Genomic DNA, 23,626 nt, shown 5'->3' on the forward strand with positions numbered 1-23,626 from the left:
GCCCTCACTGTGAGTCTGACTGCTCCTGTTTATACAGCACTGCCCTCACTGTGAGTCTGACTGCTCCTGTTTATACAGCACTGTCCTCACTGTGAGTCTGACTGCTCCTGTTTATACAGCACTGTCCTCACCGTGAGTCTGACTGCTCCTGTTTATACAGCACTGTCCTCACCGTGAGTCTGACTGCTCCTGTATATACAGCACTGCCCTCACTGTGAGTCTGACTGCTCCTGTATATACAGCACTGCCCTCACTGTGAATCTGACTGCTCCTGTTTATACAGCACGGCCCTCACTGTGAGTCTGGCTGCTACTGTTTATACAGCACTGCCCTCACTGTGAGTCTGACTGCTCCTGTATATACAGCACTGCCCTCACTGTGAGTCTGACTGCTCCTGTATATACAGCACTGCCCTCACTGTGAATCTGACTGCTCCTGTTTATACAGCACGGCCCTCACTGTGAGTCTGACTGCTCCTGTATACAGCACTGCCCTCACTGTGAGTCTGACTGCTCCTGTTTATACAGCACTGCCCTCACTGTGAGTCTGACGGCTCCTGTTTATACAGCACTGTCCTCACTGTGAGTCTGACTGCTCCTGTTTATACAGCACTGTCCTCACCGTGAGTCTGACTGCTCCTGTTTATATAGCACTGTCCTCACCGTGAGTCTGACTGCTCCTGTATATACAGCACTGCCCTCACTGTGAGTCTGACTGCTCCTGTATATACAGCACTGCCCTCACTGTGAATCTGACTGCTCCTGTTTATACAGCACGGCCCTCACTGTGAGTCTGGCTGCTACTGTTTATACAGCACTGCCCTCACTGTGAGTCTGACTGCTCCTGTATATACAGCACTGCCCTCACTGTGAGTCTGACTGCTCCTGTATATACAGCACTGCCCTCACTGTGAGTCTGACTGCTCCTGTTTATACAGCACTGCCCTCACTGTGAGTCTGACTGCTCCTGTTTATACAGCACTGCCCTCACTGTGAGTCTGACTGCTCCTGTTTATACAGCACTGTCCTCACTGTGAGTCTGACTGCTCCTGTTTATACAGCACTGTCCTCACCGTGAGTCTGACTGCTCCTGTTTATACAGCACTGTCCTCACCGTGAGTCTGACTGCTCCTGTATATACAGCACTGCCCTCACTGTGAGTCTGACTGCTCCTGTATATACAGCACTGCCCTCACTGTGAATCTGACTGCTCCTGTTTATACAGCACGGCCCTCACTGTGAGTCTGGCTGCTACTGTTTATACAGCACTGCCCTCACTGTGAGTCTGACTGCTCCTGTATATACAGCACTGCCCTCACTGTGAGTCTGACTGCTCCTGTATATACAGCACTGCCCTCACTGTGAATCTGACTGCTCCTGTTTATACAGCACGGCCCTCACTGTGAGTCTGACTGCTCCTGTATACAGCACTGCCCTCACTGTGAGTCTGACTGCTCCTGTTTATACAGCACTGCCCTCACTGTGAGTCTGACTGCTCCTGTTTATACAGCACGGCCCTCACTGAGTCTGACTGCTCCTGTTTATACAGCACTGCCCTCACTGTGAGTCTGGCTGCTCCTGTTTATACAGCACTGTCCTCACTGTGAGTCTGGCTGCTCCTGTTTATACAGCACTGTCCTCACTGTGAGTCTGACTGCTCCTGTTTATACAGTACTGTCCTCACTGTGAGTCTGACTGCTCCTGTTTATACAGCACTGTCCTCACTGTGAGTCTGGCTGCTCCTGTTTATACAGCACTGCCCTCACTGTGAGTCTGACTGCTCCTGTTTATACAGTACGGCCCTCACTGAGTCTGACTGCTCCTGTTTAAACAGCACTGTCCTCACTGTGAGTCTGACTGCTCCTGTTTATACAGCACTGTCCTCACTGTGAGTCTGACTGCTCTTGTTTATACAGCACTGTCCTCACTGTGAGTCTGGCTGCTCCTGTTTATACAGCACTGTCCTCACTGTGAGTCTGGCTGCTCCTGTTTATACAGCACTGCCCTCACTGTGAGTCTGTTACACTGCTCCTGTATATACAGCACTGCCCTCACTGTGAGTCTGTTACACTGCTCCTGTATATACAGCACTGCCCTCACTGTGAGTCTGTTACACTGCTCCTGTATATACAGCACTGCCCTCACTGTGAGTCTGTTACACTGCTCCTGTATATACAGCACTGCCCTCACTGTGAGTCTGTTACACTGCTCCTGTATATACAGCACTGCCCTCACTGTGAGTCTGGCTGCTCCTGTATATACAGCACTGCCCTCACTGCTCCTGCCTGTTGCATCTCTACCTGAAAGCAGCTGTCCAAAGCGCGGTCACGTCACAGCAGCGGCGGCGTGTCTGATTGGTGGATGAGGTCTCCATGGTGACGGCTTGTTGTGACTTGGCAGCATCCCATTCTGCCGGTACTCTCGGTACTCTGCGGCGGGCACAGCGCGGGGGAGCGGTACTCTCGGTACTCTGCGGCGGGCACAGCGCGGGGGAGCGGTACTCTCGGTACTCTGCGGCGGGCACAGCGCGGGGGAGCGGTACTCTCGGTACTCTGCGGCGGGCACAGTGCGGGGGAGCGGTACTCTCGGTACTCTGCGGCGGGCACAGTGCGGGGGAGCGGTACTCTCGGTACTCTGCGGCGGGCACAGCGCGGGGGAGCGGTACTCTCGGTACTCTGCGGCGGGCACAGTGCGGGGGAGCGGTACTCTCGGTACTCTGCGGCGGGCACAGCGCGGGGGAGCGGTACTCTCGGTACTCTGCGGCGGGCACAGCGCGGGGGAGCGGTACTCTCGGTACTCTGCGGCGGGCACAGTGCGGGGGAGCGGTACTCTCGGTACTCTGCGGCGGGCGGGGGAGCGGTACTCTCGGTACTCTGCGGCGGGCAGCCTCAGTTGCGTCATGTCCCAGCAGCATTTCCCCACCATGAATAGGAAGAACATGCAGAAGTTAGCGGAGACGCTGTGCAAGACCGGCAAGCACTGTGAGGCCATCAGCATGACTATGGGGCTCCGTCTCATTCACTGTTTAACATGTTGCAAACATTGGGAGACTGTATCATTCACTATTTAAGGTGTCTCGATCATTGTGAGACTGTATAATTCACTATTTAAGGTGTCTCACTCATTGGGAGGCTGTATAATTCACTATTTAAGGTGTCTCACTCATTGGGAGGCTGTATAATTCACTATTTAAGGTGTCTCACTCATTGGGAGGCTGGCACCTTGAATAGTGAATTAGACAATTATTGGGAGACTGGCTCTGAATGAAACATTTCATGCATGTGTGGTATTTGCTTCTCTTTTTTGTATTACATGCAGAATACTTATTTTACAGGTAGAAGGTGATGTAAAATCTAACAGCTCTCATCATGCAATCTGTGAAAAAAATTACTTTGCCACAAAGTCATGAAATAATTCCAGCCTTGCATTTTGCTTTTCACCTCTCTACATCATAACAGATTGCTGTAAATCCCTTGTTTATTTTCAGTCAATAAGAATGAAGTGGAGTGTCTCATCCGGCTTTTCTATACACTAGTGGAAGGCCCCAGTGAGCGCAACACAAAGGGAGGGATAGACCGAAACACCTTCAGAAATATCCTGCACAACACATTCGGGATGACAGATGATATGATCATGGACAGAGGTAAGAGTTATCGCTCAATCACCGAAAAGCGCTCAGCGCCACTTACCTGTGAAAATGATCTCTATAGATAAGACTGACAATAGGCTATTTCAGGAGTGGGCAACTCTAGTCCTCAAGAGCCACCAACAGGGCAGTTTTTAAGGATATCCTTGCTTCAGCATAGTTGGCTCAATCTGTGGCTCAGTCAAAGGCTGCGGCCCCGCTGGCGCTGACCGCGCTCATGCTTGGAGAGTGGTGACGTCACCAGCTCTCCAAGCATGAGCGCCAGGTGACCTAGCTATTTCTCAAGCACACGCGGGGGGGGGGGGGGGGGGCGTTGCAGGCAAGCTGAGCGCGGTTCAAAGTAACTTTTTTTTGTTTATATAAGCGCCAAGCGTGGGTGAGCGTGTGTGCCCGTGCACGAGCGAGAAGTCACCGTGTGAGCGGGGGGTCAAAATTTAAATTGCGAGAAGTAACCTCGCCAAGCAACGCGTGGTCAGGGCGGTCAGCGGCAGCATGGTCGCAGCCAAAGACAGCCACGGATTGAGCCACCTGTGCTGAAGCAGGGATATCCTTACACCCTGTCCTGGTGGTGGCCTTTGAGGACTGGAATTGCCCACCCCTGGGCTATGTAGACCAATCATTATTATTTACATGCCGAGGCATGCTTCTTCCAGTTTTCCGTGGATTTGACAAAGACAACGACAGCTACGTCACTGTAACAGAGTGGATTGAAGGTCTATCAGTATTTCTTCGTGGGACATTGGATGAAAAAATTAAATGTAAGTGTACTCTGCATATTCACAAATTACAGATCTACAATGAAAAACAATACAATCATAAAACCCCCTTTCTAATCCAGATGTTCAATAATTAAAATGTGTTGCCATGAGCAACTGTACATTTGTAGATATTTTGATTGACGCAGAATGCGCTAAAGTTGTTGATTAGTCTAATTCACATAAAGTAGATCTCTAGGGGATTACATACAAAGGTTTCTAAACTGCACAACTGGAGCAAAAGCCGTGCAAAACACAGCATCAAATTTATCAAAGAAAAGCAATTGTAGTTTGAACTTTTTGATAAATCCGGGGCAATTTTATTGCTCTAGTTCTGCCGCTGGAAGATTTTAGTAGCAAGACTGCTGCCAATCTTTGTGTTTGTCAGACTTAGAAGTCCAGTACCTGTAAAGATGGGTCCACATTTAACATTTGGGGGCACAGAAACTGCAGCTGAACGGAGCCTGATCCGGAGCCTGATCGCAGTTTTCCCATGCCCAAAAACTCAGTAGACTAAATTTCCCATAAGGAGTAACGCAGCGCGGTCCCTGCTTCTGAAATGCTTTAATTCCAGGTCCCGGGACCCCTTGCTTCCTGAGGTACAGGTCTCCGTATCAGGTGCCGGTATCTCCTTCAAGTTTAAATGTCCTGCGTCACAGCCACGGACTGGGACTTGTACCTCGGGGAACATGGGGTCCCCGGACCTGAAAGTAATGCGGCTCAGCTCCAAAAGATCCCCTGCTTCAATTCTATGCAATAATAATAAAAGTAGTTTCATTACCTTATTGCAGTGATTTTCAGCCGTGGTTCCACAGAACCCCGGGTTTCCACAAGCACCTTTCAGGGGTTCCGTGGCCAGCAGAGGGCGGCGGTACCCCACATAGCAGTGACCCGGGCCTCCCGAGCACCGCAGAAGCAGCAGCAGCCACCCGGTCACTGCTATCCTTCCTCTCTCTGCTCCTTCCGGAGCCCGAAGTTGTGTCAACTTCCGGCTGACAGGAGGGAGAGGAAATATTGGGTAAGAGCGTGCCTTTTAAGTGTGTATGTAAGTGAGAGGGAGAGACAGTGTGTGTGTGTGTGTGTGTGTGTGTGTGTGTGTGTGTGTGTGTGTGTGTGTGTGTGTGTGTGTGTGTGTGTGTGTGTGTGTGTGTGTGTGTGTGTGTGTGTGTGTGTGTGTGTGTGTGTGTGTGTGAAAGCAGTGTCAGATTTGCTATTAGATATATACCGCGGGTATGAGGGGCAGAATTTGGGGGCGGAAGATTTTCTCTGCATCTTCCTGATGTCACAATCCTCAGGCTCGGCACCTCCCCTAAGCCTGGATTAGAGGAGACATCTGAATGGGGAGAGGCCTACTACAAGCAACTGCACAGCGCAGGAACATTGTTTCAATTCTCTATGAACACGCTGTGCAGTTGCCTGTGTGAGGAGAAGGCGGCAGGGAGAGAGCTGTGCTGGTGAGTGAGGAGGGGGGGTGTCCGTGTTGTGTGTGTGTTGCAGGTGGAGTGCCATGTGTGTGTGTTGCAGGGTGGGGGGGGTTTGGCATGTTGTGTGAGTGTGTTGCAGGGGTGGGTGCCATGCTGTGTGTGTTGCAGGGGTGGGTGTCATGCTGTGTGTGTGTGTTGCAGGGGTGGGTGCCACGCTGTGTGTGTTTCATGGGGGGTGCCATGTTGTGTGTGTATGTGTTGCAGGGGGTGTGCTGTGTTGTGTGTTGCAGGGGGGTGCCATGTTGTGTGTGTGTTGCAGGGGGGGGTGCCATGTTGTGTATGTATGAGTTTTGGAAGACACAGATACCACAGTTTCCTAAATCAGGGCTCAAAAGTGTGCAGACACACCCATATAATAAATAATCTATAACAAGATGGGTGCAATATGTATTATAACAATATTGATAGAAAAATATGGATGGTGTATTCAGGTCACCAACGTGAATCAAACTTGAGAAGAGGTCACAATTGCTCAAATAAACACGGTGTGAATCTTGTTAACACGCTAAGGATGTCTGGAGAACCCACATGAATAGGGATTCTAGACCCCTAGAGCTAGACCAGTATAGTAATGAATAAGAAAGTCCATGAACTTGAAAAAATCGAGTATCCACGACCTTGTGGATTTAGGTGCCCGAATACAGCGTGCTCTCAGCCTGGGTTGAATGCAGGAAGTGATGTCCCAATAGGGAAGATTGAGGCGGTACACTGCGTTCCAAAAGAAACTGGAAGACGGAGGCTGGGTCCCTTGATAAAAAATGTTACTTTATTGAATTCACTACAACATGCTGGCGAACAGGAATCTTGAGAGGAACCTCTGACGCGTTTCTTGTTTTCCGGTTTTTTTTGGGGAACACAGTGTACCGCTTCAATCTTCCCTCTTGGGACATCACTTCCTATGTATGTGTGTTTCAGGGGGGTGCCATGTTGTGTATGTGTCTGTTGCAGGGGGGGATGCTGTGTGTTATTCGGGGGGGGTTACTATGTTGTGTGTGTTGTTGGGGGGGGGGTGCCGTGTGTGTGTGTTGCAGGGGGGGTGCCATGTTTGAGTGTGTGTGCTGCGGGGGTGAATTCAATTTGTGTGTGCTGGAGGGAGGTGTTTTGTGTTGGAGGGGTATTTTGTGTGATGGGAGAGGGGTGTATTATGTGTATTGAGGAGGGGGCGGTATTATGTGTATTGAGGAGAAGGCAAGACGAAAAATGTAGGGGCGGAAAAAGTTATGGGCCTAAGGGCGGTAAAATTGTAAATACGCCACTGTGTGTAAATAAATGAAAGTGGGAGAGTAAGTAAGTGAGAGTGGGAGAGTGTGTGTGAGTGGGAGAGTGAGTGTGTGTGGGATAGTGTAAGTAAGTGAGAGTGGGAGAGTGTGTGTGAGTGGGAGAGTGTGAGTAAGTAAGTAAGAGTGGGAGAGTGTGTGTGAGTGGGAGAGTGGGAGTAAGTAAGCAAGAGGGGGAGAGTGTGAGTAAGTGAGAGGGGGATAGTGTGTGTGTGAGGGGGAGTGAGTGCGTGCGCAAGGGGGAGAGTGTGAGGGGGAGAGACACGAGAGATGGGGGCGACAGGGGGTGGGGTGGCATAGGGGAGGCGAGAGATGGGGGATAAAGAGGGTGGACGAAGGGTGAGGGTTCCCTAGAATTTCACAATCGAATTCTGGGGTTCCCTAACCAAAAAAAGGTTGAAAACTACTGCTTTAGTAGCTAGCCACTAAGGTAATGAAGGGGTTAAAAAGCAGTAGCCGGTTTGTTGGTGGTAGAGGGGGTGGGTAAAGGATGTAGTTGCCCAGGGTGGATAGGGGAGGTTTAGTGGTAAGGGTTAACCCCTTAATTACCTTAGTGGTGGTAACCGCTAAGGTAATTAAGGGTTTACTGGCCATTAGCTAGTGTTTTAAATGTTGGTGCCACTGAAGAGGATGAGAAAGGCCTTCATCCTGGCAGGGGTAAGTACAACCTTTAGATACTACAGGGTGGCTGGCTATTTATTACTTTTAAATTGGCCACAGCACTATTAGCCAGATATGGCTAATAGGGCTTTTGCCCATTATGGTGTGTGGTGGGGGGGGGGGGTTGTTGTGGGTAGAGGAGGTTGGTAGTAGGGTGCTCATTGATTGCCAATGTGGCTATCTGTGCCCCCGTTGAGGGCATAGATAACCAAAGTGACAATGGATTAAATGCTAATGTTTGATTTGATTGTATTGTAATTTGTATTTTATTGTAATGTGAAGTACTGTATATTTGAATGGGCAAAAGCGCTGTAAGCCATATTTGGCCAATAGGGCTTTTGCCCATTCCTGTGTGGTGATATGAGTTTGTGGGTGGCAGAGGTGGTGGGTGAAGGGGGTAGTTGCCCCAGGGTGGGTGGTTAGGCCTTCCGGGTGGGTAATGGGAGGAGTTAACCACTTATTTACCTTAGCTGTATTAACTGCTAATTAACCTTCACTCTACCACCAACAAACCGGGTACTGCTGTTTTACCCCTTCATTACCTTCGTCGGTAGCCACTAAGGTAACGAAGCTACTTTCATTAAAATGTTCATACATAGTATTGAAGCAGGCGGTCTCCAGAGCTGAACCGCATTATTTTCATGTCAGGGCACCCCCTGCTTCCCGAGGTACAAGTCCTAATATGGGGTGTCGGTATCTCCTGAAAGTTTAAAAGCTCCGGTCACGTGACGCAGGATATTTAAACTTGCAGGACATACCGGCACCTGATACAGAGGGCCTGTATCTCAGCCCTAAAATGTATGCGGTTCAGCTCAGGAGACACCCTGCTTCAATCCTATGTAATAAAAATAAAACAGCACGACATCGAGAGGGACGGCTTCTCTCTGCGCAGCTCTTCCTGACTGGTGGCGGTAGGATTAATGCAGCAGGAGTCCCATTCAGAAGCAGACTTCTGCTGTGGTAATCCTTACAGGAAATTTCACTGCGCTGCACTTGGCTGCAGTCAGGCCACTGTCCACCAACTAACTGAAGCGCAGGTTGCATATGAATTTGGCCTCATCTGTATTTACAATAAAGCTGGCAATTTGTGGGCTCAATTGACTGATTCACAGAGATAACATTAAGGCTGTTAGCACAAACTACAGTATAACCAGTGGCGGATTTCAAAATCCGCCGCCCCATGGCACTTACATGTGTCCTGCCGCATCCTTGCTGCTTCCCTACATCTCCTTTAGAATCCCAGCATCAAATGACGCCGCAGACGTCGTCAATGTGACGGCGCACGGCGTCACCATTGTATCGCAACGTCATGCCGTCATTTGTCGAGACGCCGCGTAAAGTCACGTTGGGACGTCTGCTGCGTCATTTGACGCTGGGGTTCCAAAGGAGATGTAGGGCGGTAGCAAGGAGGCGGCAGGACATGTAAGTGCTTTCCCATTACTGTATTTCCTTGATTGTAAGACGCACAATCGATTTTTGCCCTTAAAATCGAGGAAAATTACTTTTTCACTTACCATGTTTCAGGAGAGGTCCCATGTCAGCGGAGGATGAAGCGGGCGGTGGCGGCAGGAGAGGTCCCACGTCTGCAGATGGTTGAAGATGGATAGTGTGCGGCGGGAGTGCGGCGGCGGAAGGACAGGTCCCAAGTCTGCAGGTGAATGAAGATAAGACAGCGGACGGGCGGTGGCCGCAGGATATCATAATAGCAGGAGAGCTGAGCGGCATAGGAGAACGACTGGGGTAGAGTGCACTTTGTAACTGGAAGTCAGACACCGGTCAACTTCCGGTGTTACAGTGTGCACCTCCCAAGCCGTTCCCCTATGCCGCTCTGCTCAGCTCTCCTGCTATTATGATCTCCTGCCGCCGCTGCCACCACACGCCCACTGTCTTATTTTCATTCACCTGCAGACTTGGCACCTGTCCTGCCGCCGCTGCACAACCGCCAGCTATCCATCTTCAACCATCTGCAGACGTGGGCCCTCGTCTGCCGCCGCCGCCCCCTTCAACCTCCGATGACATGGGACCTCTCCTGAAACATGATAAGTGAAAAGAGGGGATTAGTACTGTAGGCACTTTTTTTCCTTTTCATTTTTTTAATACATCGATTCTAATACGCACCCCGATTTCAGACATGTGAAAATCGAAAAAAAGGTGTGTCTTGGAATCGAGGAAATAGGGTAGGTCCGATAGGCCAGAGAGCACAGCAAATGCATATGGTCGTGGAAAAAAAATTCTGCCCCCAAATTTTGCCACCCCGGGATTAATGGGAAATCTGCTCCTGAGTATAAATGGGATTTAAATCCCTTTTCAGCCTGGCGAAAAATTACTCTGCAATGAATACAATGTGCTGTGTTTTGGCAGAGAACATGCTCACCCAGCACACTACTAAACACTAGTCAAGAAATATGTAGTTTGGCTGGAGAATGGCATACAAAATTGATTGCTTTTCTTTATCATATAGTTATTTTAGTTTTGTAAATCACACGTGAATGTGTATGCACATATGCTGGTGCAAAATGGAATAAAACTGATACTTTTTCAATGTTCTTCTCCCTACACAACTCTCCTGAATAACAATGTGCATCTTCAATAGATTGTTTTGGAGTTTATGATCTGAACGGTGATGGGTATATCTCCCGAGAAGAGATGTTTCACATGTTGAAGAACAGCCTACTCAAACAGCCAACTGAAGAAGATCCAGATGAAGGAATAAAGGACTTGGTAGAAATAACATTAAAAAAGATGGTAAAAATATATGAATTGACATATATAAGCAGAAAACCCTTTCCGACTGTATGTAAATCTGAGGTTTCATAACATGTTAAAAATTGAATGCAGTATTTTTTCTATAACCAAATAATTTGTTTTTGAGAGACATGGTCCAAAACTAGTCGCTATGCCGATTCGCTAAACTTAATAAACTATTTGTATGTTTTCAGACGAAATTCACCATTGCATTTCAGCCCAAAACGTCCCAATCAGCCACTTTGGTGGATATAGAATAAGCCCCTTAATGTTCTGTAGAACAGCTCATGTAAAAAATGCTGCACACAGTTATATTCCATCTTTTAACAGGATCATGACCATGACAGCAAACTGTCCTATGCGGATTTTGAAAAAGCTGTAAGAGACGAAAATCTTCTTCTAGAGGCATTTGGGCCTTGTCTCCCAGATATTAAGGTAAGGATCACATGGCGGGGATACCGGCTCCCCATACCGGGACCTGTAACTTGGGTAGCAGGGGGTCCCCGGATCTGAAATTAAAGCGGTTCAGCTTCGGAGACCCCCTGCTACAATACTGTATTATTAAAATAAAATAATAGCCCCGCAATCGCCTGTTAGAGGCGCACAGGCAGAGTGATTCAGTCTCACTCTTAGTGCACGTCTCTTACAGACAGGAGCAGCCTGGTAGGATTCACACAGCACGAGTCCCATTCAAACGCAGGGACACCCACTGTGTTAATCTGATGGGCCATTACGTGTTGCATTACTATGGCCGCGACGTGTTGCAGTGTGTTCTAGAATTTCCCTTAATACGCTGGCGCCATAAGGAAAGGCTGCATCTGTAGGAGGCATTGACTTACTCCAGTACTGTATGTATCGTCAGAAAATGAGTGGTTTCATCAGATAAGAGAGTAACTAGTAACTACAGTATTTTTGAACTCTCCAATAGTGGAATTGTTTCTGTATTCCATTCCAAACACATACACAGGAATCAGAATGTGACAGGGCTCTTGTTCAGTCACAGTTTTACCAGTGGCTGCCAGTAATAACTTTTACTTTAACTAGATTTACTAATACTAATTTAAAAAACTAATTTTACTAATTGAAAACATAATAGGAACATTTCCCTGATATACGGTATCTTACAGAGAAGAGGTGTTGGGAAATTAGGTGCGAGGTTTTAAATAGGAGAGGAATACTTGTCGACACAAGAAAAGAAGCCCCTCTTAGCAGCACTCAATTCCTATGTGAATCTTGTATTTACTTAAAATATAACCTATAATGTGGTATTCGTATAAAATAATATTGGACAAACTAACATAAAACTTATCTTATGCAACACATTAAAAAAGCTGGAATAATAGAAGAGCTCGGATCTGATTGGCCGATAGCCTATTGTGGTAAGAAACCCAAATGTATATTAGGATCCGATAGCTCTCGGTATATAATGACCCTAGACACCGTATGGAATGTGGAGAGGGATCAAAGACCTCATAGGTAATGTAGACACCAGAGTATACCTTGATATCTCATTAATGTTGGGTACGTAGTAGCCCAACAATGAAGGATGAAATAAAAGGGCACCGGTTTCCAAAATAACCTAGCTTAGTGTGGCCTAATAGTAAGGGTAACCCTGATGCATATCTTGGTACCCTGGCCGGCCAGCAAATGTCACTACATTAGTGGATATTAACACAGACTGTATGATTGTATTGATCTCTCTCGTAACGAGTGTCACGTTAAGCTAAGGCAAGGCAGTGCTAACTTAACATGGCGTTAAGCCTATGCGAATAAGATGACTAATGGCCTTTGTTTTTGCATATAAGTGGCTCTGTGAATTCATGTTAACCTGTGAGCATAATGTCCGTTACCGATTTTGATGACATTATGAGCTCTGCGTTAACGGAGCTTCGTGTATCCGGCTCAAAGTGTTGTTGCACCTTTTAAAGATCAATGCAGTCACATTACTCAACAGATTGGGCCGGAAAATGTTGCAAGTAGTAAGCAGCTGGAAAACAAGTTTACTAATGCGGTGTTCTTCATGCATCATTGTGCAGAGCTGGGCTACTTTTGTTTACTGCAACCCATAAATAAGTCAAGTTGCACGGATACACAACCTCATTCTTTAATCCTCTTAACTGACAAAGTTAAATACCCCTTTAAGTTAAAGTCATAACCTTTTTTTGTTTTAAAATGCTTTCTATTTTAACAGAGTATCATGGCATTTGAAAAAGAAGCATTCACACAGACCCCATAACCTATAGCAGAGACCATGAATAACATCCAGACAGACCCAGACTTCTTCATTGCTGCAGCAAGTAAACTTGGACTTACAATATATTCATTCACTTTAAGCCTACACTAATAAATGTTTCATAGACATGTTCAATAAATAAACACACAGCAATCAAGTGCAAAAATATATATATAATAATAAAAAAAAGGTTTAACATTGCTGTGTAAATCAGATGTATATTTGGTTCTCTTAATTTAAGCAAAAATATGTAATGATCAATATTTACTGCATGTGAGTGCAGTACACACTTGATTTTCTTCTTCCCCCCAGAGTAAAGAATTGGACGAAACAGTGTGGTATACAGATAAGGACATTGAGGGGCAGTGGTTAAATTCTTCTCCTCTGCTTTTTTGGTGGAATGGTTTGTATGTCGTCTTTCTCCTGTGTGGTATTTATCGGTGCAGCAGAAACCTATGGAAAGAAAGCATTAGTAATTCAGTCTAGTAGTGCACAATTGTTTTATTACACTGGAGCATTACCTCCTATAGTGAAACAGTTATAGTTTACTGTTGGATCAACTTGGTAAAGGGGTAACCATGTATCCATTGTACATACTAAGAACTCCCTAATATGGATATTTTTCAACGTTGCCCATCCACTGCATACCTATTTTAAAAAAAACATACTTAGGGGTATATTCAATAAGCACCGAAGCCTCTGATCGCACTGCGATCAGTTTTCGGCAGATTGTAGTGCGATCGTTCACTTTGGGGTTTAATAAATCAGCCCCCCAGTGTTTGAGATAATGCAGTGGAAGAGCACCCTTGAAAAAATATTCACATTGGAAAGTTCTATGTACAAGTTTGGATTTTGTTCCCACATTCATTTTTATAAGAGTAATTAAGCAGTCCCATGAATAGAATATGCTTCTCAGACATATCCTGGGGCTTACGTAATGTTTCCTTTTCTTCTTCCTATGTACACATGGTCGTAGAATAAACTGCATGCTCTTAGTGGTTTATGTAGCATCCATAACCTGTCTACACACGACCCCTTCCTCTGCGTGAGGGCTATGAACATACACACCTCTTTTAGTTTCACCCTGATTAAATTGGCGGAGACATTTAGAGAATTATCATCCATATCTACTTTTGGGATTTCTGGCAGCCGTGGTCCGATTACAATCGCTTCGCTGTCAGGGCTTGATCCACACAGAGCGAGGGCATTGCTTTTTTCTCTTTTTCTCTGTCGCTCTTGTAACTGAGCTGTCCTAGGCATGAATCTCACAATACCATTATCTGGAGGATTTGGTCTGCATTGTGCTGTGACACTTGTTCTTCTGCTCTGCCATGTCCCCGTTACGTTGCTGCATGAAGGCGTCTGGTGGACAGTGTCCCGAGATGCTTCTCGGCTGGTGTTCTGAAGTGCTGAAAATGAGCTGTGGATATGTTCCCTGGGAAAAGCAGGGGCACGACAAGGTGTAGGCACAAAGCAGGATTCCAGAGGGTCGCAGGGATGTGGATGAGGAGTACACCTGGAAGTGTGTACATCATTGAAACCAGGTTCAAGGAAACCAGACTCATACGTTTGGGTGACATCCTTAGCGACTTCTTGTTTCTTCTCTGTCACATGCCAAGCTTTAAAGTAAAACAAGCTTAGTTCAGAACTACAATAAATCGACTTTCATGCATCTTATGGATCAAACTGCATTATTTTAAAGCGACCGAGTCATAACTCATTGCTTATTGTTTCTTCTCAACACAGAAAAGTTGAGAGGGGAAAGAGAAAATTAAAAAGCAGACAAAATAATCTTGCTTTTGGAAATAAAATGGCTAAACAAGTGTTAAACATGTACACTGATTGAGTTGTCCGTAACATCAAGAAGACTGAAAAATCCCTTTTTTGGTATTAAGATTTCTCACCAATTCCATATTTTTTCGAACAGCACAAAACTGTCCTCTTCCTCCATGGTGATATTTAAAACACAAGGTAGTTCATGTTCAGAGACAAAAATAAATAAATAAAAATGTAGATTAAAAGGTGCAGGCTGTGTTTTTTCTTTTTAATGTTATCAGGGAAGCAGGGATCTCCGTAGCTGAACCCCGTTAATTTCAGCTATTGGGACCCCCTGCTTTCAGAGGTACTTACCTCCATAGCGGATGCAATCACCGCTGGGAACGCAATGCGGCTGTTTAAAGGTCCCGCATTGCACGGGCCAATAAGCAGCTGCAACATCATGCATCATGGCTTCCTCTTGGCCCACGGGACCTTTAAACATGCAGGAGATACCATCTTTACCTTCTCCAGTAAGTATCTTGGGAAGCAGTGGGTACCCATAGAAATGAATGAGCTTCAGTTTTGGAATCCATTGTGATCTTATTAAATATTGAATTAGCTAATCCCTGGTACGCTGTGTGCATTCTTTTTGTCCGTTTTAGAAACACCCTGCATCCCACGATGGGGAATATATATTATTTTTTTACGGAAATGCTGCTATAACAGACATCTCACATGTCGTATTACGAACCTCTGTCGGATGTTGCTTTTGCTACAAACTTTCTCCTTTCCTGAAGCTTCTCTCTGGTCTCTTGGACAGTTTCAAATTCTGGAGCATAGCACAGATGAAGCAAACCACCAAAGAAACTCCGCTCATCTAGTTTTCGTTTGGCCACTCTGTACGCAAGAAGAACAAAAAAAAGAAAAGTTCAGTCAATATGTTTAAATAAAAATAAATCAATACATGGCTTCTATTTTCAAACTGTCCTGTGAAATTAATTATCTTACCAGGCTGATATCACAATTACTTTCCAAAATAAAATAATGGATTGACACTGACGATATATACACAATATTCCACAAATAGCTCATCAATCCCCCCCCCCCAGTATTTTTAGACCCTAATTAACTACATTTGAAAACATTACTCCCTTTGGTCCTACGTGAAAATGCCCCTTAAATAACTGAAGAGCTAACGTACGACTAGTACAAGGACTGAAGACATCTGGATGAGGTATTATTCAGATTCAGGAGGTCACATTTACATAGAAAACTATTTTAACTTAAGAGCACCACAGTATATACTTATCCAATCTACAATGTTCATCTAACTGGTTGGGAAGCCCAGGCAGCTGCACAATTTGTAACATAAGTATTGACAATCTAACTCCATATCATGGTATTCTAATCTACCATGTGTCTCCAAACTTAATATCCCATCAGAATGCAAAATAAGCAAAATACAGTGACAATAATAATTAAAAAAAATCTTCTGAAAAGCTTTATAAAAACCCCCCAAACAAACAAAAACAAAAATGTACACCTTTAGTTCAGGACCTTACCTTGCACTCTGCAATCTCTGAAATTTAATAAGATACACCTCTGTGAACTCTTCTGCAGGGTATTCGTCTAAAGCATTGTACTCTTCTATAGTTCCATATAATGCAAACTGTTCAATCAGCTCCTTCATAACGCCTATTGCTGGAACACCCTGTACCAACAGGTAACGAGACTCCAAATTGATTGTGTACACCTAGAACACAGCAGTAAAGGCCACAATGTGAGCATTGTTACCATTGTTGAAGCATGATTGGAACACTATCCAAATTAACAGGCTATAATGAGTATAATGAGCAGCCTGATGTAAAACAGCAAATAATTGAGAAATAAAAAAAAATGTATACTGTAGAACAGGTGTGCGCAAACTTTATGCGCTTAATTTAAATGCCGTTGGGAAAAGCGCGGGCCTCTGCAGCCGTCGAGCCCCCCCCGAAAAAACCTTCCGTGCACCCCTTCTGTAGAATATAAAACAATACAATATATATCATATAGAAAAGCAGCGCTCACGTATTCAATAGCAAATCTACCTGGGTGCACTGAAGGTAAGTAATATATAAAGATTTAGACATCAGGCACTATCAGGATCAATAGATATAGAAAAAAAGGGTTTATTTGAATAGGATCAACGTTTCGGTCCCATCAAGGACCTTTCTTAAGATGACCTTGGGAAAGGTCCTTGAAAGGACCAAAACGTTGATCCTGTTCAACACCCACTTGTTGTAACTTAACTTCCATACTAAAATCTGAACATCTTAGTTAGGATATTGTTGATTCGTCACTGAAGAAAAGAGAGCGGAACAAATCTAACATCAGTGCTAGAAAAACACTGGGAAAGACAATAAAGAATGCTGCGTTCAAAATAAAAGCGTCCTTCCGTTGTAGCTGATGATAACTATATGCGTGAGAAACCTGAAGAGGTCTTATAGATAAGTTATGTGTTCAGAATGTCGCATATACTCTGGTCGGCTTGGGTTAGAAACCAGGAACCGCTGAGGCAGTGTTTCCCAACTCCAGTCCTCAGGGAACCCCAACAGGTCAGGTCTTAAGGATATCCCTGCTCCAGCACAGGTGGCTCAGTCAAAATGACTGAGCCGCTGATTGACCCACCTGTGCTGGAGCAGAGATATCCTTAAGACCTGACCTGTTAGGGTTCCCTGAGGACTGGAGTTGGGAAACACTGCGCTGAGGGAAGAGTGATCTCAGGAACCACGTCACCAGCCTTAACACAGTAGCCTTTAAGAAGCACAACGATAAACATTAGATACAATGTTCTTCAGGGGCTAATATTCTAGCCACATCATAAAGAGTATACCATAGTACGCACAAAATCCTTGATACTGGAAGTTGCGTTGGCGTGCTCCCTGCAGCATGGAACAGTATAGATGAAGAAAAAGATGACAGTGAACAGCAAGTAGAATAAAAGGACTGGATTGCAAAAAAAATAAGAGAAAAATGTATCCAACTTATCATAATTTTCTTTTCCTGGAACCATATGGCAATGGGCACCGTAGGGTTAAGTCCAGCTTTAGCTTGAGTGGGCCAGGAAATTTAATTCTGCAGGTAATACCATAAAAAGGCCCCCCTCCGACCTGCAGCTTGTCTTTGGTATCTTCCATAAAAAAATACAACTGACATATTAAACATAGTTTCCCGTCCTATGTATCCACTGTCATATGGTTCCAGGGAAATAAAATTACGGTAAGTTGGATACATTTTCGCTTTTCCTGTTCTCCGTGGCAGTGGGCACTGTAGTGACATACCCAAGCAATACAATAAGGGAGGCAATAATAAATAACACCAATATCAGTTTCAACTCATTTATTTTGTTACTACAGACTGAAGTACTTTGCGACCAAAGCTTGCATCCGGTGAGGTATGAATGTCCAGTCTATAGTATTTCATAAATGTGTTAAATGATGAGAATGCAGCTGCCTTGCAGATGATGCCTGTGCCATAAACACCCATGATGTGGCCATGGCCCTTGTTGAATGAGGCTTTTGACTTAAAAGGTGGATTTTCTCCTTTGTGTTCATATGTTTTCCTTTTGCATGAAACTATCCATCGGGATATTGTTCCTTTGGACACTGCTTGCCCAGTCCTGGGTCCTTCTGAGAGGATCAACAGCCTATCCGAATTTCTAAAACTTTGCATGCACTCAGTTAATATAGGTTTTCAAACATCTCACCAAATGGAGATTGTGTAATACTTCCTCTTTCTTACTCCCCGGTTTTGGGCATAATGAGGGAATTACAATTGTGTGATTAATGTGAAATGGAGATACCACGTTAGACAAAAAATAAATGGTAAATTGGTCGCATGACTGCCTTATCCTGGTGTATGATAAGGAACCGTTCTTTGCAAGATAGAACTTGGAACTCTCCCACTCCTTGCTGACGTTATAGCTACGAGGAACGCTATCTTTCATGACAGTAGTTTCAAAGATATCTGATATACAGGTTCAAAAGGATGTGCTGTCAAGGCATCCAGAACCAGCAAGAGGTCACATGACGAAACTCTCCTCCTGATTTGGGGTCTTAACCTTTTGACTGCTTGCAAGAAACGAATGATGAGCCTTTCAGATGCTATATTTCTTTGTAGTAGTGCCGATAAAGCAGATACCTGCCCTTTTAATTAACTCAGACTGAGTCCTCTGTCAAATCCTTCTTGCAGAAACTCTACCAATGTCACCGAGGTTGGTAAGAAGAAATCGTGTTTCTGTTATACACACCAATGCCTGAAACAAAGCCAAATTCTGTAGTAGACAGTTGATGTCGACTTTTCCTTGCTTCTAACAGAGTTCGTATAGTCCTATCTGAACATCCTTCGTCTCTTAGGACTTTCCACTCAATCTCCAAGCCACCAGAGCTAGTTGTCTGGGTTTTGGATGTTTGACTGGGCCTTGATGTAGCAACCCTTGTACATTTGGTAACTGCCACGGAGTGCCTATTGCCATGTTTATTAGATGGGCAAACCATGGTCTCCTTGGCCAATATTACACTATCAACTCTGCTTGATAGATTTTTATTTTCCTCAATATCTTTACAATAAGAGGGCCTTGGAGGAAAGAGATATGCCAGTTCGAGCGGTCACTTGAAGCGGAAAGCATCAATCTGCGCGATGGAAAAAAAAAAAAAAAAAATCGGGTTGACCCCAATGCTTCACTGTTTTGTCAAATACTTGGCTGTCTAAGGCCCATTCTCCAGGGTTAATTTTATTGCGACTGAAATAATCTACTGCCGTTCTTTGTGGACCTTGTATGTGTATGGCTGTCATAGTTGGACAGCCTTCTGTCATGACAGGATTTCTGATGTCAGTTTCATCAGTCTTCCACTTTTTGTCCCTCCTTGTTTGGCTATATACACACTTTACCACGGTGCTGTTGGCGGGTCTTATTTGTAAATTTCTACGCCTTATGTGACCTTGGAACGCTTCTAGTGCTTTCTGAACTACCTTAAGCTCTAGCAGATTTGCTGGTAAATGCTGATCTTTTGCTGAGCAAGCACCTTGCACCACTATCTCTCATCTGTGCTCCCCAACCTGCGCCGCTGGCATCTGTGGTGATTGGTAATCAATGCACTTGGTGTAGCGTATGTCCTTTTGACAGATTTTGGATTTTCTCCCACCGTAGAGATAGTATATATATTTCTTATCATATCCTTTAGATTTTCGGTACACTATTGTAAGAAATTTTGTTGTAGAGGTCTCATATGAAGCCCTGCCCATTTACCACATTTAGTGTTGACATGAATTGTCTCAGGAGTTTCATACAATCTGCTGCAGAAGGGAAACTTGCCATCCTGAGTGCTCGTCTGGACCCCAAACGAACTTCTACTTCTGCCATGAGATTCTATTCCCAGGAATTGAATGATTCTGTTGAAATGAGTTGGTTCTTGTTTTTGTTAACAATCCAGCCATGATGTTGTAGCAAGGAAATTACTACCTCTTTGCCTTGTAATAATCGCTCTTTCCTTTACAATTTTACCAATAGATCATCCAAGTAAGGGTATATTTCTATGCCCATTTTCCATAATTCCGCTATCAGTAGTGCCAACACCTTCGTGAATGTTCTCTAGATGTTAGGGAAAATGACAGAGACGTATATTAGTAATGTTCCTGATTTACAGAGAATCGGAGGAACCTTTGATGTTTCTTCGCTAATGGAATGTGCAAGTAGGCGTCTTTGAGCTCTATTGATACCATTGAATCGTAAGGTTTTACTTCCTGAATCATGGCGTTTAGCAAGATCATTTTGAACTTTCTTATTAGCAAGAAGGTATTCAGTTCTCTTATATCTATAACTGCATTGAATTGTCATGATGGCTTTACCCCCAAAAAATCTGTAATAAACTATTTCCCTCTGATCTTGAGGCACCTTTCTTACCTTTTCTTCTAACAAGTCTTTCAGAATGACACGCATTCCCTTGGTCTCATCTGTCCGAGAACATCTTGATGTTCAGGACGCGTTTTTTCTTGAAAATCATCAACTCCAGGTGGTATCCGTAGGAAAGAATCTGAAGTACCCACTTGTCTTCTATTGGAGTCCAAGCATCCCTGAATTGGATTAATCTTCCTCCAACTGGAGACTTCACTTCGTGACCCACTGGAGTCACGAAAAAAAAAAATGTTTTATCCGCCTCTTCAAAAAGTTGTCTCAAAAATGATCTTCCTGCACGGTATCACCTTGCTTCTTTATATTGTGTTCTCTGATGAGATGAAGAATAAAATCTCTTTGCTCTTCGAGGCAAAAAGTGCTTTTACCTCCTGATGCTTTGGATGTAATTGAATCCAGCTTCTCCTCAAAAAGGAATTCTTTCAAAAAAGGTAAATTACATAAACTGCTCTTAAATGCCAAATCTGCCATCCACTGTCTGAGCCACAAAACTCTTCTTGCGGTTAAATAATATGCCATTGATGTGGCTGGTAATTTTACCGCATGTAGTGACGCATCAGCAATGTGGTCGGCTGCCCACTTGATCTATGATAAAGCTTTTAGAATTGAAGCTTGCTCGACTCCTTTCTCTAATGCTTCCTCAATATTAGAGATCTATACGGGCATAGCTCTTGATACGGACGTGGTTCATATAGCAGGTTTGCACGCTGCACCTGCCGCCAGATAAGATTTCTTCAGCACGCTATCCATCTTTCTAGTCTATCACTGCTGTGTCAACAACTGGTAGGGTAGTTTTCCTTGTAACAAGATATTGCTGCCTCAATTTTCAGAGTTACTTCCCAGAATTTCCCTTCCTTTTGTGCAAAAGGATATTTTGTTGAATTTCTTGGGAATCACTAGTTTTCTATCAGGCGTAGCCCATTCTGCTTGTACCGTATCCTTAATCACTTGATCCACTGGGACTTCCGCAATTCAGTGTGATATTTTACTAATTTTGTGAGTGAGCCTATTTCCCCCTTGTATTTTTAATATATTAAAGCCAAACACTATCACGCTATAGGCCATGCGCGCATATATATATATATATATATATATATATATATATATATATATATATATATATATATATATATATATACACATACACACACACACACACACACACACACACACACACACACACACGAATCTCAGTGTATCACTGCCATAAGGGAATGAAGTTGGTCAAAGAACTTTGTATTCACAGCTGCATTGAATCTTAACCACCCCACTGTACATCTGCGTTGCCCCAAAGGCGGACAGCCTTAGGCACAGCCAAGGGCAGACAAAGGGTGTGAGATGTTTGCTGCCGCTCGCTGATGTTAAAGCTTCTCTATTTCAATCTGAAACTCACAAGGCCTTTATCCCTTGTACCCCAGTTTCCAACTCTATCTGTCCATAAAATGTCTGTGAATTGACTGTATAACCCTGTTCTTTTAATGTAACCATGTATTTTTAGAACTCTGTGCCCAGGACATACTTGAAAACGAGAGGTAACGCTCAATGTATTACTTCCTGATAAAACATTTTTATAAATGAATAAAAAAAAAAACCTGCAAAAAAAATACCTTTGAATTCTCAAAACATCATGCAGAAAGAAAAAGATAAAGTCACAGATGTATTGAGATAGTGAGTTAATGACATTTCAATCTCAACCACCCCAGTGAACGTCTGCGTTGCCACAAAGGCGGACAGCCTGGTGGGGCTCTCCAAGCACTGCTCCCCTCTGCGCAGGACCAGCGTGCTAAGGGTTAGCATTTGCTTGTACTTTGTGGAACATTAACCCCACCCACAGAAATGTTAATGAGCCAAGACAGAGAAATGTGTGTTCTCAGCTGCAACAGATTCAATCTCAACCACCCCAGTGTACATCTGCGTTGCCCCAAAGGCGGACAGCCTTTGGCGCAGCCGAGGGGCAGCCAAAGGGTGTGAGCCGTTTGCTGCCATTCGCTGATGTTAATGCTGCTCTATTTCAATCTGAAACTCACTAGCCCTTTATCCTCTGTGCCCAATGTTCCAACTCTATCTGTCCATGAAATGTCTGTGAATTGACTGTATAACCATTCTTTTAATGGAACAATGTATTGCTATGACCAGTGGTCGACAAATCACCAAAAAATCTACTCACCGAACAAAAAAAATCTACTCGCCACCTAGTACCACACGTGTGCTGCTTGGGCCAATAGGAGCTCGCCACGATGTTAAATCCACTCGCCCGGGGCGTGCAAATGTATAGGTTTGTCGAACACTGGTTATAACTATGCCCAGGACATACTTGAAAACGAGGCGGTAACTCTCAATGTATTACTTCCTGGTAAAACATTTTATAAATAAATAAGTTTCAGTCATTGTGTAAAATACAGGCAGGCAGAAGCCGCACCCCACTTCATGGGTTAATCTACCTACAGACGAGTGTGCACTTATCATAAGCAACTTTACATAACCATTGTCTCGAGCCAATATAAAAACAAAAGTTGTATGCAAAAAAAAAAGATACTTAAATCATAACACAGACTTTCAGCCTTCGATGGTGATCCTGGCTGAGTCCAATATTTACATTATATAACTTTTGGAGTTTCTTTCTACCCAAAATATTACTGGATAGAGGCTGCTACAAATATTAAATCACTCAAAATCCCTCTGTGACAATGTAACGCCAAAGCCTCAGTGCTGCCAACCTAACTCCATGCTATCAGGGCACACGGTCTGCTCTTGTTTCCTATCTAAACTCCATTTCTATGGGACATGGAGACACAGCGGACTAAATGAGTCTCATGGTGACACGGCCTCAGCCCGGCAGCGCTGCCTGCTTCATTCCTCCGCCAGTGATGCACAGGCCGCACTGCGGGCTGTGCTAGTCCGCGGAGATGGAGCGGGAGCCGTCATTTTACGCACTTTGACAGCTCTCGGCCTTCGTCCCTCACGGTACTTGGCTCGCGAGTCACAAATCCGCTGCTGCTCGTGGTGTGCGTGAACCTCCAGCTGCGCGCGGGCACCCGCCGCCATCTTTCCTGCGTCTCCACGGCAACAGAGACAAGTCGCTTTCTCCGCCGTCAAGTGACGTCACACGACAGACCAAT

The 23,626-nt window shown here is 44.7% G+C and overlaps 2 protein-coding genes across 5 annotated transcripts; one reads left to right on the forward strand and one right to left on the reverse strand.

Moving 5' to 3' along the window:
- The first annotated feature begins 2,363 nt into the window (after positions 1-2,363).
- On the forward strand, positions 2,364-12,999 carry CLXN (calaxin). Of its 4 annotated transcripts, none has more exons than XM_075587357.1 (6): positions 2,364-2,414; positions 3,487-3,642; positions 4,299-4,403; positions 10,415-10,566; positions 10,897-11,001; positions 12,758-12,999. In XM_075587357.1, the coding sequence occupies exons 1-6, from the start codon at positions 2,372-2,374 to the stop codon at positions 12,800-12,802; spliced, it is 606 nt and encodes a 201-aa protein (XP_075443472.1). In that variant the 5' UTR covers positions 2,364-2,371; the 3' UTR covers positions 12,803-12,999. The 4 variants fall into 4 exon arrangements, with proteins under 4 accessions (XP_075443472.1, XP_075443471.1, XP_075443473.1 ...); XM_075587356.1 differs by lacking the exon at positions 2,364-2,414 and adding an exon at positions 2,421-2,980; XM_075587358.1 differs by lacking the exon at positions 2,364-2,414 and adding an exon at positions 2,421-2,980 and having other exon boundaries at positions 3,535-3,642.
- On the reverse strand, positions 12,953-23,591 carry RBM48 (RNA binding motif protein 48). Its single transcript, XM_075587355.1, has 5 exons — positions 23,442-23,591; positions 16,120-16,310; positions 15,309-15,454; positions 13,868-14,418; positions 12,953-13,252 (listed from the first exon to the last, which is right to left on the reverse strand). The coding sequence occupies exons 1-5, from the start codon at positions 23,550-23,552 to the stop codon at positions 13,169-13,171; spliced, it is 1,083 nt and encodes a 360-aa protein (XP_075443470.1). The 5' UTR covers positions 23,553-23,591; the 3' UTR covers positions 12,953-13,168.
- Between the last annotated feature and the right edge of the window lie 35 nt (positions 23,592-23,626).

This window comes from Ascaphus truei, chromosome 2 (genome assembly GCF_040206685.1).
Source record: "Ascaphus truei isolate aAscTru1 chromosome 2, aAscTru1.hap1, whole genome shotgun sequence".
Taxonomy (NCBI): Eukaryota; Metazoa; Chordata; class Amphibia; order Anura; family Ascaphidae; genus Ascaphus; species Ascaphus truei.

Coding starts and splice junctions, on each gene's coding strand:
- CLXN (XM_075587356.1), top strand. CDS start 2,899: ATGTCCCAGCAGCATTTCCCCACCATGAATAGGAAGAACATGCAGAAG. Junction 3,643..4,298: donor TGATATGATCATGGACAGAG/GTAAGAGTTATC, acceptor TGCTTCTTCCAG/TTTTCCGTGGATTTGACAAA. Junction 4,404..10,414: donor ATTGGATGAAAAAATTAAAT/GTAAGTGTACTC, acceptor CATCTTCAATAG/ATTGTTTTGGAGTTTATGAT.
- RBM48 (XM_075587355.1), bottom strand. CDS start 23,552: ATGGCGGCGGGTGCCCGCGCGCAGCTGGAGGTTCACGCACACCACGAG. Junction 15,455..16,119: donor CAGAGATTGCAGAGTGCAAG/GTAAGGTCCTGA, acceptor TCTTGCGTACAG/AGTGGCCAAACGAAAACTAG. Junction 14,419..15,308: donor AAAAGCAACATCCGACAGAG/GTTCGTAATACG, acceptor TTTACTTTAAAG/CTTGGCATGTGACAGAGAAG.